A 15,427-nucleotide genomic window follows, 5' to 3' on the forward strand; every position below is an offset into this window, starting at 1 on the left:
ACACGAATGCGGCCACTTTCGTTTTACACGAAAATCGTCTAAAATTTAACTAAAATGCTAGATTTGTGAAGATTTCAGTAATTTAGCATGACTTAATGGTGCTTATACAGGATATATGTGCATTGTATTGTCAAAAACAGCCCATATTTATGTAGCAGAAGCATTATACTGTTCAATAAATAACTAAAAGTTTACATTTTAACTATTTTGTAAAACTGCTATATTTTGGGGCCACAAAGGGGTCTTACTGAATCTACTCCTTTTAAATTTGAATTTTGAACCAAAGAAAAATTCTAATGCAACTTGTACTTTAAATGAATTGTTGAAATTTATTGGACGTATTATATAATCGTTATAAGTTCTGCTTATTTGCTTTCAGTCTATTATGAGCCTTAAACAACAAAAAAACCTTACAAGGCATTTTTTTGTTTATTTTCAATAGATTTAGACTTGTTTTAAAGAAAGAATATAAAATTCTTATTACAATTTAGTATGAACTCTGCAATTAATGACATGAATATATACTGAGATGGTGATTATACTAAAACATAAAGACAGTGATATCAAAATTAAATGTTCAAATTAATATCAATACCTTTTGTCTCCTTTTAAAACCTGGTATAAAGTGTCGGATACATTGATTTTCCAGAATATTTTATAAGACCAGATAACCTTATTGTTTTATATGTCTAGACACAAAGAGAAAAATTAATTAATTAATTTACAAAACAAGGAAAATGAGAGAACTTTGGTAAAAATATTCAACCTGCTTTTGATCTGTGATAGTCAGTGATATTCAGTGACATTCAATGTAATTCAGCCATTCGTTACCTACCAACAGCAAACATTGAACTCATAAAAACATATATTTTAGCATTTTAGATCACTGTACAAAGACACCTCCAGTTCTAGTGTAAAGTTTATTCATTTTTGTTTCATTTTTATTTTGACTAATTTTTTTTTATAGTTTTCTTGCCGCTTACATATCAGGTTCTAGCTTTTATTGATAACTATCATTTATTTATCATTTCAAATAACTTTTTACTTATTGTTGAAGGCCGTACGGTAATCTTAATTTCTGCGTCATTTGGTTGTCTCATTGGAAATCATACCATATCTTCTTATTTTTATAGCAATCACGTACAATAAGGTCGCCGATATATAGCCCCATTGTGCTGATGCGACATAAATCAAACACTATTCAATCATTGTAACAAGATAAATTGTTTTAATTGTCTTTTCAAATTGAAATAAACTATTATGATATACAATGACACATGTATGTATCAGTCAACTATGTCTTTATAAATATGTCTCCTATCTCTAAATAAAACCAGAAACACATATATGTGTATATATATCTCTAATATGCAGAAAAATAATATCAAAAAATGATTTTCTTAATTTGTTCATAATTATCAGAATTCTGTCGCAGGACCTGTAGTATATATTTTAACAATGGTGGAAAGGAAAGACTTAAAGACGTCGAATGAATAGGTAATCTGGACACCTCGAACGTCATGTAAACTTGACATTTTTTTTTTATAAACATGATAGTTTAACGATTCTCTTTGATTTAGAAAGTATCCCAAGACATGTCCTAAAACTTTTTCTACGACGGACTTAAAGATTATCTTATGGCGACTGTATGGTACTCACTAGTATGTTATACAGCTGACTGTTATTCAAAGCTTTCATACGAAAGACTTACTTAGTATATATATCCTTATTCTTATGTTGTTTGTAAATGTATAAAAACTGGCACCCCACTTTTTTTTATACATTGAGGTTATAAATTCAATTTATTTGCTCTATTCAAATAGTCATAAAGATAATTTCAATATAAGAAAAGATAATATCGTATTTTAGGCCTTTTGTCGCAGTTTTTACGATTACAAAACAAATGTTTAAAACTTACCAAGGTTAAAAAAATGTATGGCGGGGTATAGGTGCATAATTGTATATGCAACTTAATTCATTTTTTGCATGCTCTATTTCAGCTCTTTATAGGGTATCTTTTGTTAAATAAATGTTCATAACATGTTTATCTTTAACATTTAATAAATTCAGACGTACAAGTACATGTACACCCTACACGTATTTTATATTGAGAACATACTAACATTTACAAGTGGAAAAGTTCTATACCTGCTGGGAGCACCAATGCATATTAAAGTCAATGCATTTTTAGTTTCATTTTTTTTTACCTTTTGTTTTTCGAGATTAATTTTTGTTTTATCACGACAGAAGATAATGAATTAAACACGCTCTCTATTTCAGTTACTCTGTTTAATTCACCATTTGTTGGTCAGAGGAATTTATTGTTTTGTTTACATTATTCAGGCCTTTAGTTTCTTCGTTTGAATTGTTTTACATTTGTAATTTCGGGACCTTTATAGCGCACTTTGCTGTATGGGTTTTGATTATTGTTGAAGGCAGTATGTGGACCTGTTGTTGTTAACCACATCTTCTAATTTTGTATCTATCATTGGTTACTAAAATATGTCCAAAATCTATTTCAGGCCATTTCTAAGTTCTTATATACTTATAGTACATATGCTCCTAGTCCTGTGTGTGGATTTTTCAACGTCTGAAGTTGCGAATGATCCTAAAATTAATAGTAAAAGACATCAAAATACATGTCTAAAAATGGTAACGTGGTATGAAATGTTTTTCTTCTGAAATTGTATCGATAACACATCTAGTTGCTTCCCTAAGCTTTTAATGTATTATTTGACTTAAACGTTGTATTGAAAATAAGAATTTTGATACAGTCAGCGGTACTTTCTGAAATGTTCATTATTTACGAAAAGAACAGGCAGTGACGCTCGAATCAAATAAGTGAAAATTAATGGCTAAATAAAAAACGAAATTGAAGAGAATTGAGTACCCAAAATTCTGCCGGCAGTGGCATCAACCCAGTGGTTGTAAAAAAAACCTCATCATTTATAGTACTTTATAGTATTATGTCGTAAATAAATTCTTTGAATAAAGGTTCAAATTTTGAACAAGTAGTAAATCAAAAGTTATTTGATTCATGGGTCATGCAAGGAGCACATAGAAGAATTTATTATTCTGCATATATCCATATGTACGACGTGCAAAAAGAGTAACACAAATTTGCAAAATTCAGACAACTTCGAAATCTTTTTAACCATAAATTTACCCAATGACTGTGACCTTTTTGTACTAAAAAGGTAAAGTGAAATGCAAAGATCCTTCAATGGTATTAAACTAAAACAAAATCATTCACATATTATATCATATGACTTATACTAAAGTACAAAAACTTCATTTTAACAACAAATTAATGGTAGATAACTTTAATGTATTTATTTTCTCTACTTTTTATTATAATTTTATTATCGTTTGAATCATCACACGAATTATAATCATTCTTTGTATAATAACCCTCGTGTTATAATCAAACAAAATTATATTATTTTTTTTTCTTCACCGTAGAAAGAAAGAATGCCTTTGTTGGATGTTAATACAGTAGGATTTCCTAATGATTTCCTAAGACATATTTGATTTACAGTCTAAGACGTATCCTAGGATGTTCATATGATAGCTCTAAAATTTGTCACGGGACTTTTCTTAGGATACGTCTTAGAAGAGGGGCGAACGATACAGAGGGACACCCAAACTATTAGATTGAAAATAAACGGACAACGCCACAAGACACAACATAGAAAACTACAGACTAAGTACCACGAACCCCACCAAATTTGGAGGTAATCTCAGATGCTTCGGAAGGGTAAGAAGATCCTGCCAAATGGGGCACCCGTATTTGGATACTTTAAGAAATAGGATCTCGTGACAGTTTCAACTATCAAAACATAAAAAAAAATATTATTTTGACACCAGGTAAAGTTATGCTATATTTTTTATGATTTTTTTTTTCTGATTCTAGCTACACATATTTTTTATTTTTTGACATTATTGTGCAGACATTTTTTATTTGTTGATATCATTGTATTGTAGTATGAAATCTGTGCAGAAGATAATCACACCCTTACAATCTCATTTCCGGTCATCATTAAGAAGGACATCTACAATTGCTTCAACCACTGCGGCTTTCCCACAAACGGATGGCGGCAATGTTAAAACTTTCAGTGAACTTCCAGGACCAACTGGTTTACATGATATACCATATTTGGGAATGGCTTTGAATTTCAAACCATTCAGTAAGTTTAAAATTGTACTAGCAAGATTTTTATTTTATTTTTTTCATCTTGCAGATAATAATACTAATGATAATAATTCTTTATTTAAAGAGGATAAAAAGTAGAATCATAAAAATACTGAACTCCGAGGAAAATTCAAAACGGAAAGTCCCTAATCAAATTGCACAATCAAAAGCTCAAACACATTAAGGGCATACGACACAGTTTTGATCCCATATTTAAATTTTGATGAAAATTTGCATATAGGCTAGTTTTTGCCTGATAATATCAAATATGTAATAAAAAATATACCTTCATGTTCTACTTTTTTTTTAGTAAAACGAGGTCGAAATCTTATATATTTGCCAAAAATTCGGATTTGCGGACGTATTTTTCTTTCGACAGAAATACATAACCTTTTTGTTTTAAAAGATAAACGCAAACTGTTCTTTTTTAAATTACCTGTAAATTCTGTTTTATATAAATGTCCTTTAAATTTGATTTTTCAACTAACTTATATTTATCAAATGTTTATCAATGTAGAAAAAAACATAATTTGTTGCTGTATATTTACCAAATTTAAAAAAATTGCACTATTTACGTTTTCATGAAAATTGGCACACATAATCTTCTAACGTAATCAAACCGAATGGCATTTTAAAAAATAGGGGTCCATGAACTCGTTTTCAAGTCCGTAAATAAGTTTGAATGATAAAAATCAGTCGAAAACTAAACCTTTTCCCGATAAGTCAGTTTGACGTCGCGAAAATAAAAATTTACGTTAGCAACGTCATTACCTCCCCTGTAACTGTATCGTATGATTCATAGCTTGATACAGGCATTTTCTTAAGTAGAAAATGGTGGATTAAATATTAAAAAAAGAAGATGTGGTATGATTGCCAATGAGACAACTGTCCACAAGAGACCAGAATGACACAGAAATTAACAACTATAGGTCACCGTACGGCCTTCAACAATGAGCGAAGCCCATACCGCATAGTTAGCTATTAAATGCCGGTACCAAGTCAGGAATATGACAGTTGTTGACAATTCGTTTGATGTGTTTTATGCTTTGATTTTGTCTTTTGATTAGGGACTTTCCGTTTTAAATTTTCCTCGGAGTTCCATATTTTTGTGATTTTACTTTTTTTGTAAATGTCTGTACCAAGTCAGGAATATGACAGTTCGTCAGTATTGTCCATTCGTTTGATGAATTTTAGTTTTTGGTTTTGTCGTTCGATTAGGGTCTTTCCGTTTGAACTTTCCTCGGAGGTTTGATATTTTTGTGATTTCATTTTTTGTTACTTTATTACAGCAAAATATGAAATATTGGATGATTTTGTCGAGGTTATGATATCTTTTCGCGAGAAATATGGCGACATTTTCAAAGTACGAGCTGGTAACAAGCATGTTCTACACGTATGCCATCCAGATATTGCAGACCAGGTCTTCCGGCTGCCATATAAGGAGAATCATCGACACTTCCCCGGTATGATAGAAGCTTTCTATAAATATAATGACATACCACGCTCCTTAAGTATGAGGTAAGATGTAAGTTTTGTTTAGATTTGGTTTTTTTTTTTGGTTTTTTGTGTGTTTTAACGCCACTTTTAAGTACAGCTTTTGGCTATTCCGTGGTGGCCAGTTTTTATGGGTGGCGGAAGCCAGAGTGCCCAAAGAAAACCACCGACCTTCAATAGAAAAACTGACATTCCTAATCAATTAAGATTGGAGTCGAATGTACCATCACACGCGGGGTTTGAACTCACAACCTTCTTGACTGGCTTGTGATTACAGTATAAACTCTTAGATCACTCGGCCACAGAGGCCCATAGTTTTGTTTAGTACAAAGTATGAAAGTATGCAAAATCTTACAAAAATCTTATAGTAGGCAACCTTTTGGATATTTCTAAATCCATGAAGGTTTTTTTTTTTAAAGTATGGAAGATGACGGCTACAGCTTTTCCAAAATTTTCAACACACTAATAAAGATAAATAAAATATCATATATGTTTTATATTCTATTAATTCAATAAAGATTCTGAACAATAAAGAGATGCAAACTTCTTTGTTGAGGTAAAAGATATACTATCATCTTTATAGCTTCTTGAAGTCGATAATTTACTCACGTGATTGCAATATTTTCTATTAAAATTTGATAAAGTGTTATTTATTCTTTTACTATAATCATACTTATATGTTTGATTCTTTGATGTTGTAAGTATTGAATTTGTAATATTTTGTTCCAGGAGTGGTAAAGATTGGGCTAAGCTAAGAATGCCTTCAAACGAACATCTATTAAAGCCGAAAGCAATGGCGAATTTCACTCCACTACTTGAAAGAGTTGCTAATGATTTCGTAGACAATCTGAAAACAGACCTCCAAATTAATGATGCAGTTCGGGAAATTTCGAAATACGCATATGAATGTGAGTTTTATTTTAAATTAAATCATGCGTTATAAATCATTATCATTCAACTCTAAATCTCAGAAATCAGCAAAGATCCTTTTTTGTGAGAACAGACTTCCTGTAGGAAGGTCTGGTTGGCAGGTTCTTTATTCCTTTATTTTAGGCCATGTTTTCTATAATCTTCATTAATTCTGCTCAGTATTCACTATTTTGTATATTTTAGCACCAAATATGAAACCAAATGTGAAACAGTTTAAACAGAAAAATAAAGTCTTTATTTTTGAACGATTTCTATTAAACGAGAACACCACCACGAACGAAAGACCATGCAACAGTAAATGATCCTGACTTATGACATCGACAAAAATAATATAACCGATTAAACAAGCTTTTAAGCACTCAACCCTCCCTCTATATAGTACAGTGATGAAACAGCACAAAATTAAAAAAAAAGAGTGTATAAATCAGTTGAAAAGCAATTAACTAAATCCCAGGGCTGTATAACTAACAAAAGGAAAAAAGAAGAAGAATAGACCGATCTAAGATAGCAGCACAGACCGATCTAAGATAGCAGTACAGACCGATCTAAGATAGCAGCACAGACCGATCTAAGATAGCAGTACAGACATGGATATTCATCTTCTGTGCTTTCAGAGATCAAAGGTTTAAACGCCCATTTTATGGTATGTTAATCCCATTTCGTTTTGGATATCGTCTCAAAGTTGATGTTTGTTTTTAGTGTAAACCATATATACTCTGTAATTTCATTCAAGCTACAATGTGCCAAACTAGACTTTCTTTCCGTCGTCTCAAGGTGTTTTTTTATCTTCTTTTCGAAACCTTGTGAATTTATGGTAATAGGTAGGTATACATTGTATTACCAATATGAGTTTTTCGATTTTTATACTATTAAAAGAATATCAATAATGAACGCGGATTTTTTGTATTTTGTAGGCGTTGGTATAGCATCATTCAACAAAAGATATGGTTGTTTAAACGACAGTTCCCAGGATGAAATGTTAAATTTATTGAACACAATTTTAAAGACATTACAAACAGCATATCTAATGCCATTTGATATTAATCGATATTATAAAACCAAAACATACAGAGAATTTGAGCAAACCTATTTACAGTTACAAGAGTAAGTATCACATTTACTTATATTACAAGTGTCTTTTGTATGATGCAGATAGGCCACGCTGCAATTGTTTGCTTTTTAATTCACCATTTTCTACATTTGAAAATGCCTGTACAAAGTCAGGAATATGACAGTTCTTGTCCATTCGTTTTTGATGCGTTTTATTATTTGATTTTGCCATGTGATTATGGACTTTCCGAATTAATTTTCCTCTAAGTTCAGTATTTTTGTGTGATTTTACTTTTTGCACCTGTCCTATGTCAGGAATCTGATATTCAGTAGTTTACGTTGTCTGTTTATGTGGTTCGTAAGTGTTTCTCGTTTTTCGTTTTTTTATTTAGATTAGACTGTTGTTTTTCCAGTTTAAAGAGTTTCATACTATTAATTTTTGGGGTTCTTTATAGCTTGCTGTTTGGTTTGAGTCTAGACACCGTGTTAAAGACCGTACCTTTACCTACAATCATGGTTTACTTTTATAAATTGTGACTTGGATGGAGAGTTATCTCATTGACACAAATACCACATATTCCTATATCTATAAGCTGAATCTATTCAACCCTTCATGAGCATCTGAGATCCCTTCTAGTTTTTTTTGTATTTTTCGTATTTTTTCATTAGTGTTTTTTGTGTAAAAAGTAAAATCACAAAAATACTGAACTTAGAGAAAAATCAATTCGGAAAGTCCATAATCATATGGCAAAATCAAATAACAAAACGCATAAAAAACAAATGGACAAGAACTGTCATATTCCTGACTTGGTACAGGCATTTCCAAATGTACAAAGTGTCAAAGTGTACATTAGTTCGTCTGTTTGTCGTTTTCTTGTTTTTGCCATGGCGTTGACTATTTTTGACTTATGAGTTAAAATGTCCCTTTCTTATGTTTTTGCCTCTGTTTCACATGTTTTTATGTTGGAATTTGATTTTTATTACCATATTTTGTATTAATCATAAGTTACGATTAGAAAATTAACAATATTATAACAGAATTACAACTCAGTTGGTGTTTATTCCTTATTTTTGATACGGTATAGCAGTAGCTTACCTTTTTAGTTAAAATTTTAAATCCATCTTGAATCACAAATATATAAAGTATCTTATTTGAATTTTCCTTTTGAAAATATGCAAGAACAAAACTATGTTTTTATGTTCCACCTTTTAACTATAACTAAACAATTTTCTGGATATCACATGAAGATTCAATAAAGGCAACAGTAGAATACCGCTGTTCAAAAGTCCCAAATCGATTGAGTGAAAACAAATCCGGGCCACAAACCAAAACCGAGGGAAATGCATCAACTATAAGAAGAAAATAAGTCGGTATAAAGTTTAACAAATTAATAAACGATCCAGCAAGAATACATACGATGTTACAATTTCGAGTCTGATGTTAATGTTAGAGCACCTTTCCAAAACTCACAATGAATTATTTTGAAGAAGAATTTGTAACATATTAATAAAATAACACAAAAGGGAAGTCTTTTATAACAACAAAAAGATGGTATATGATTAACAATGAGATAACTCTCCTCCAAAGACTAAATAACAAAGAGGGTAAGCAACTAAAGGTCATAGTACGGCCTTCAACAATAAGTAAAAATCCTACCGCATAACAAGCTATAATATGACACATGTAAAATATGTGCATTGTTTTTTTTTCTTTTAAAGATTCTTAAAGAAAAATATGGAAGAACAAATCTTACGTCTTAATACAATGAGAGATGAAGGCACATTAATGGACTACTTACAAGATGAATATAATTTGATTTATGCAATGTTATCAGATGGAAAACTGCCTGCTGAAGAAATTGTTACACTTATAAGTGACCTTCACACTGGAGCGGTTGAAGGAGTAAGTACTGTAAAATCTTCATTCTATTTTACAATGATAAGTGACCTTCACACTGGAGCGGTTGAAGGAGTAAGTATTGTAAAATCTTCATTCTACTTTACAATGATAAGTGACATTCACACTAGAGCGGCTGAAGGAGTAAGTATTGTAAAATCTTCATTCTACTTTACACTGATAAGTGACCTTCACACTGGAGCGGTTGAAGGAGTAAGTATTGTAAAATCTTCATTCTATTTTACAATGATTAGTGACCTTCACACTGGAGCGGTTGAAGGAGCAAGTATTGTAAAATCTTCATTCTACTTTACAATGACAAGTGACCTTCACACTGGAGCGGCTGAAGGAGTAAGTATTGTAAAATCTTCATTCTATTTTACAATGATAAGTGACCTTCACACTGGAGCGGTTGAAGGAGTAAGTATTGTAAAATCTTCATTCTATTTTACAATGATAAGTGACCTTCACACTGGAGCGGTTGAAGGAGTAAGTATTGTAAAATCTTCATTCTACTTAACAATGATAAGTGACATTCACACTGGAGCGGTTGAAGGAGTAAGTATTGTAAAATCTTCATTCTACTTTACAATGATAAGTGACATTCACACTGGAGCGGTTGAAGGAGTAAGTATTGTAAAATCTTCATTATATTTTACAATGATAAGTGACCTTCACACTGGAGCGGTTGAAGGAGTAAGTATTGTAAAATCTTCATTCTACTTTACAATGACAAGTGACCTTCACACTGGAGCGGCTGAAGGAGTAAGTATTGTAAAATCTTCATTCTATTTTACAATGATAAGTGACCTTCACACTGGAGCGTTTGAAGGAGTAAGTATTGTAAAATCTTCATTCTATTTTACAATGATAAGTGACCTTCACACTGGAGCGGTTGAAGGAGTAAGTATTGTAAAATCTTCATTCTACTTGACACTGATAAGTGACTTTAACACTGGAGCAGTAAAGGTCCTCAATGTTTACAAGGTACCGCTTTTTTTCCCTGAATTTTGTTTCCAGAACTATACCCTTCAGTTTTGATTGAAATTTAGAGACAGCATTGTAACTTGATGGGTGAACTTGAAAGCTTTTATGATTTAACTAACATGCACCTAACATTGACAAACAATACAATATCACATAGCAAAATAACAGTATTCACGTGTTTTTATTTACCTTGGAGCTTTACGTTTTGAATTTCCGTCCTACTTAAGAACATATTCAAATGATCCTGTTTAAAAATGTTGTTTAGAATTAACAAAACTGTTATTTTCTGTATTTGTATTTCAGCTAGGCAATGCAATTACATTTGTATTGTGTGATCTAGCCCTAAATCCTGACAAACAAGATACTCTCTATGAAGAAATTACTCAAGTAGCTGCTGACCAATCAGTGATAGGCATTGACGCTCTACAAAAGATGTCTTATCTTCAGGCTTGTATAAAGGAATCTCAGAGGTAATAAGATATGTATTAAAAATACATGTTTACTAAGAACAGAACTATTTTTCTTATCAGTGCATTCTCCCGACCTACCCAGAAAAAAAAGCTTTGTAAAAGAAAAATATATAAAGCAGAATGAAAGAAGAACACAATGTTGAAATCAAACAAAGATAAGTGACCTTCGACAACAATAGGATATAATGCAAGTTATTGTCATCAAATTTTATAGAATCAAATTTGTGTATTGTTATCATCTTATTTTTTGGTTTGATTTAAATTCTCGTAGTGGTTTAAAGTGCTAATTGGTATTAATGCTTAAATATTATAAAGAGACTCTTCAGATAGGTTTCGTGATTTCTATATTTTCTTGTCTGAAATTTAATAATACTTTTACCATTCTTAATCTCAAATGTAATTAAATGTGTAATAAAATATACTGCTTGCAGATTAACCGCTCCTTTTCCTGGCGCGTTGAGGATACCCGAGACAGACGTTACTATTGCTGGATACAGAATACCCAAAGGGGTGAGTATGATACTTGTCTAACTTATCTAATCCGACACACTGACCGGGGGGGGGGGGGGGGGGGGGTGGAAAAAAAATGTCGGATTAAGCAGGGTGTCGGATACTCAGGTTTTTCTCCGAAAGGATAGGCATATTTTGGGAACATGAAAATGTGTCGGTTAAAGCAGGATGTTGAAATACTCAAGTGTCGGATTAGGCTGGTGAAGAAAAAACCCAGATAAACGGTTTCCTTTCTTGTAAACTTTTTATGTTATTTTAGCAGATAAAAAAGTCAAGCTTATTATTACACTCAAATATACCAAGTTTTCAAATATCTCAATGCTATAGTATGAAGATAACCTATCTGTAAAGAATAGCATTTTAAAATCCAAAATGTCATTAATATTCAGATAAAAAAATCAAGCTTATTATTACACCTAAATATACCAAGTTTCCAGATATCTCAAAGTTATATAATGAAGAGAAACTATCAGAAAAGAATAGCAGATTAACATCCAAAAAGTCTTTAACATTTTTTGTTCAATTCATTCAGTTGACAATAATGTTAAAGATCTATGAAAAGAAACAGTGGTTGTTGTTTGTTTGTTCTTATGCTGTTGATGTCGCTGATTTATTTTTAGCAATATAAAATATGATTCTATTGGTTGATAAAAAGATTTACTCAAGTAAAATAAACCATGTTTATATTTGTAGACAAATATCAGTATCAATCATAAAATGATGAGTTTAGATGAACGTTTTTTCCCCCAACCTACAAAATTCCTTCCGGAAAGATGGACGAGAGATGACAATACCGATGTTATTGATAAAGGATACCAAAACTTTCCAAATGTAATTGTGAAACCTTTCGGATTTGGAGTAAGAAGCTGTGCAGGAGTAAGGGTGGCAAAACCGGCCATGATGCTCTCTGTGGCTAAAGTAAGTTTACATTTAAAAGACAAATCAGTAAATCTAGCAACTCCGTCAACGATGTGAATTATTCATGTGTTGATGATGCAAATCATTGAATATAAGTTCTGGTGACGTATCGTCTCAAAATATGATATTTTGCAAATATTACATAAATTATAAACAATTGAAAATATTTTCTAATTTCCAATACAAAACCAGAATAAAAACCAAGAATTTTTTGCTGTGTTGTTAACTCTCAATTGTACTTTTAATATAAATACCATACAGGGGATAAGGAAACTAAAATTTAATGAATAAATTTCAAAATCAAATCGCCTATAAAGGAAACATTATGTGTATACATTTTTTCATTTATATCATAAAATAGATATCTTTAACCATAAGTATGAAATATAATTTATTATAATGGTTTGAATATCCGTCTTTCGACAATTTCTGATACCTTAGAATATTTTCTATTTATTTTTTATTAAATGCGTTATATATTAACTCTATACAACACAAAACAAATCTTTTATAGACCTGTTAGTGACCTTCTACTGTTGTTTTTTTTCTATGGTCGGGTTGTTGTCTCTTTGACACATTCTCCATTTCCATTCTCAATTTTATATATATTTATCAAGAAATCTGATGACATTCTAAACTCTGTGGAAAACTAACTGTGGTACGCTTCTTACACATAAAAAATGAAATTTTATTCTTTGGTACAGCTAATATGTTCTTTATTTCTTTGTAGATTATACAAAATTTTGAAGTTTCTTTACCGAATGGAGAAAAAGAAATTAAAACAACTCGGCTTCTGTTTCCAACACCAAAAGAGCCGGTGAATATGTGCCTTAAACCCAGACAATCAAGTTATTCTAGTTAGGACTTATCCACATATCACATGTAGCTTATACCAAAATGTATGTATTACGTTAGCATTGACGTAGCTGCCTACTTTGATAACTTACTTTGCATAGGAATGGTTAGTTCTCATGTTATTTTGAATTTTTGTATCTGGAAATTAGACATTCGGACATTAACATACGAGTTATTAGTTGGTGTTTTATACAGTACTGAAAATAATAGTCTCAGTATTTGGGAAGAAATTAGGAAAAACCTGAAATTATACTTATCAAAAGGAATCGATCACCCGTTTTAATATTTTATGTTGGTCTTGACAACAATTTAGTGTCATAGGTCTTCATATTTGATCTTTTTTTCAAAGATATTTTATTAATTGTCGCTATTTGTTTAGCTCTTTAACACTTGAATATTTCTTTTTAACATGCGAGGAGGGGAACAGATATTCTGTATCTTTGATTATTATCGAGATGAACTTTTGTAAAACTTATCCAAATTATTTCCTTCTTAGTTGTATCTTTGATTACTAATTTTTGTATACCAAAATATTCTCGTATTGCCCTGATATCTTTTCAAACACTTATTCAAGTTCGCTGAATGTGATATTGTACATTTTTGAATTCGAGAAAAATAAAATCACACATATACCAGTACTTAAATAGGAAACATTTAAATTTGGCAGCTATACATTTACACACACATTGTAATGGTATGGGACTAATAGAATGAATATACACAGATTGCTGTTAAAATATATCGGTTCAAGTTTGTATTGATTAGCTTAGACACATTTATGAATATTACATTTTAATTACTACAAAACCATTTGAATGCTTATGATATGATAGTGGTTGCTTTAAATACTTTCACGGTTGCATATAATGATATTTTTATTTATGTAGGTTTTTAGAATGCTTATGCTGTTATGTTGTTTTGTTATGATATCCATTGTTATTTACTTGTTGTTTTTATTGTTGTTGTTGATTGTTGATATACTATTTTGGAAATCTGACCCGGTCATAAACTGGAGCTTGCAAGTTTCGTATTTCGTAAAGAGGTCAAGCTGATGGTTTATGGGACTTTGTTATTACCTTGTGGTAAATGAGTGGGGAAAATGTAAATAATTTGTTATTGGATTATTTGAATTGTGAAATGTAGGGGCAGAATTCTTCATTTTTAGAAGAAGACCCTTACCTACTATAAAAAACCCACAATGTTCTATATTTGATCACCTAATATTAATATGAAACTTTAAAATATAGATAGTTTAATATTGTTTTAGAGACTTGAAAATCCCGTCAAGTATATATATCAGTCTTATTACGTTGAGGTTGTATATTCAAAAGCAATACCCATTAATTGAATTCAACTAGTGAATGTAAAATTAAGTTTACTTTGTATTCATTCTAATTGCACGTGATAAATAATTAAGTGTTGAATGAAAAAGAAAATGAGAAATATAACATGCACTAATATGTATCTTGAAACAACATACATTTATAAAGCTTCAGAAGTAAGAATAATTTAATTAGTCTATTTTTCTATGTTTATCAGAAATCCCGGTTGTACATACATGTCTTTGTTAATCAAAAAAGTTTACCACACCCGGTGTGACCTGTTAAAAGATTTATACTAATATATATATATTTATTTATGTAGAAAAATTTGTTATTTTTTTATACATAAAATATCGCAAACTACAAATAAAATTTGTTGTTTAAACTGTTTTTATTCTTATTATGAGGTTTGTCTTTCCAATATTTCCTGCCAATAGTTTTATACTATACACAAAGCAATACTTAGGCCGTGTTCACATTGACCTAAACTCGGTGTTGTGTTAGTTTAAACCATTGTGGTGACGTCAGCCTATTCATTTACTGTGGATTCTTTTTCTAGAATCAATGCGTCCTTAATCCGTCGCTGAAATGGACTCACCGTTTTGTATTCTTTTGTTTCCTTTGTGTGCCTAATTTCATTAAGTTTGAATTGACTAATTTATTGATTTCTGCTCACTAGTGGAATTGTTTTAAAAACTTACCTTTCTTTTTGTAATTTCTATATGGCTACACTTGGAGTCGAACCCGTCCATGAATTCTCTTTAGTGTTACTAACATCAACATATCGACGAAACCTCTCGGC

The 15,427-nt window shown here is 31.0% G+C and overlaps 1 protein-coding gene across 5 annotated transcripts in view; it reads left to right on the forward strand.

The window, feature by feature from the left end:
* LOC139524740 (1,25-dihydroxyvitamin D(3) 24-hydroxylase, mitochondrial-like) overlaps positions 1–15,010 on the forward strand; it is a 33,979-nt gene extending 18,969 nt beyond the window's left edge. For 4 of the 5 annotated variants that reach the window (XM_071319796.1, XM_071319792.1, XM_071319795.1 and 1 more), the window contains exons 2-10: positions 3,985–4,187; positions 5,482–5,710; positions 6,416–6,594; positions 7,531–7,720; positions 9,386–9,569; positions 10,854–11,020; positions 11,452–11,530; positions 12,224–12,448; positions 13,179–15,010. In XM_071319796.1, coding sequence (XP_071175897.1) covers positions 3,986–4,187; positions 5,482–5,710; positions 6,416–6,594; positions 7,531–7,720; positions 9,386–9,569; positions 10,854–11,020; positions 11,452–11,530; positions 12,224–12,448; positions 13,179–13,310 — 1,587 coding nt within the window. In that variant the 5' untranslated portion in view covers position 3,985 and the 3' untranslated portion in view covers positions 13,311–15,010. Of the gene's footprint in view, positions 1–3,549; positions 3,735–3,984; positions 4,188–5,481; positions 5,711–6,415; positions 6,595–7,530; positions 7,721–9,385; positions 9,570–10,853; positions 11,021–11,451; positions 11,531–12,223; positions 12,449–13,178 lie in introns of those variants that run through there. The other variant, XM_071319791.1, reaches the window with a different exon arrangement.
* The last annotated feature ends 417 nt before the right edge of the window (positions 15,011–15,427 follow it).

The sequence above is a fragment of the Mytilus edulis genome, chromosome 5, assembly GCF_963676685.1.
Source record: "Mytilus edulis chromosome 5, xbMytEdul2.2, whole genome shotgun sequence".
In the NCBI taxonomy this organism is placed as follows: Eukaryota; Metazoa; Mollusca; class Bivalvia; order Mytilida; family Mytilidae; genus Mytilus; species Mytilus edulis.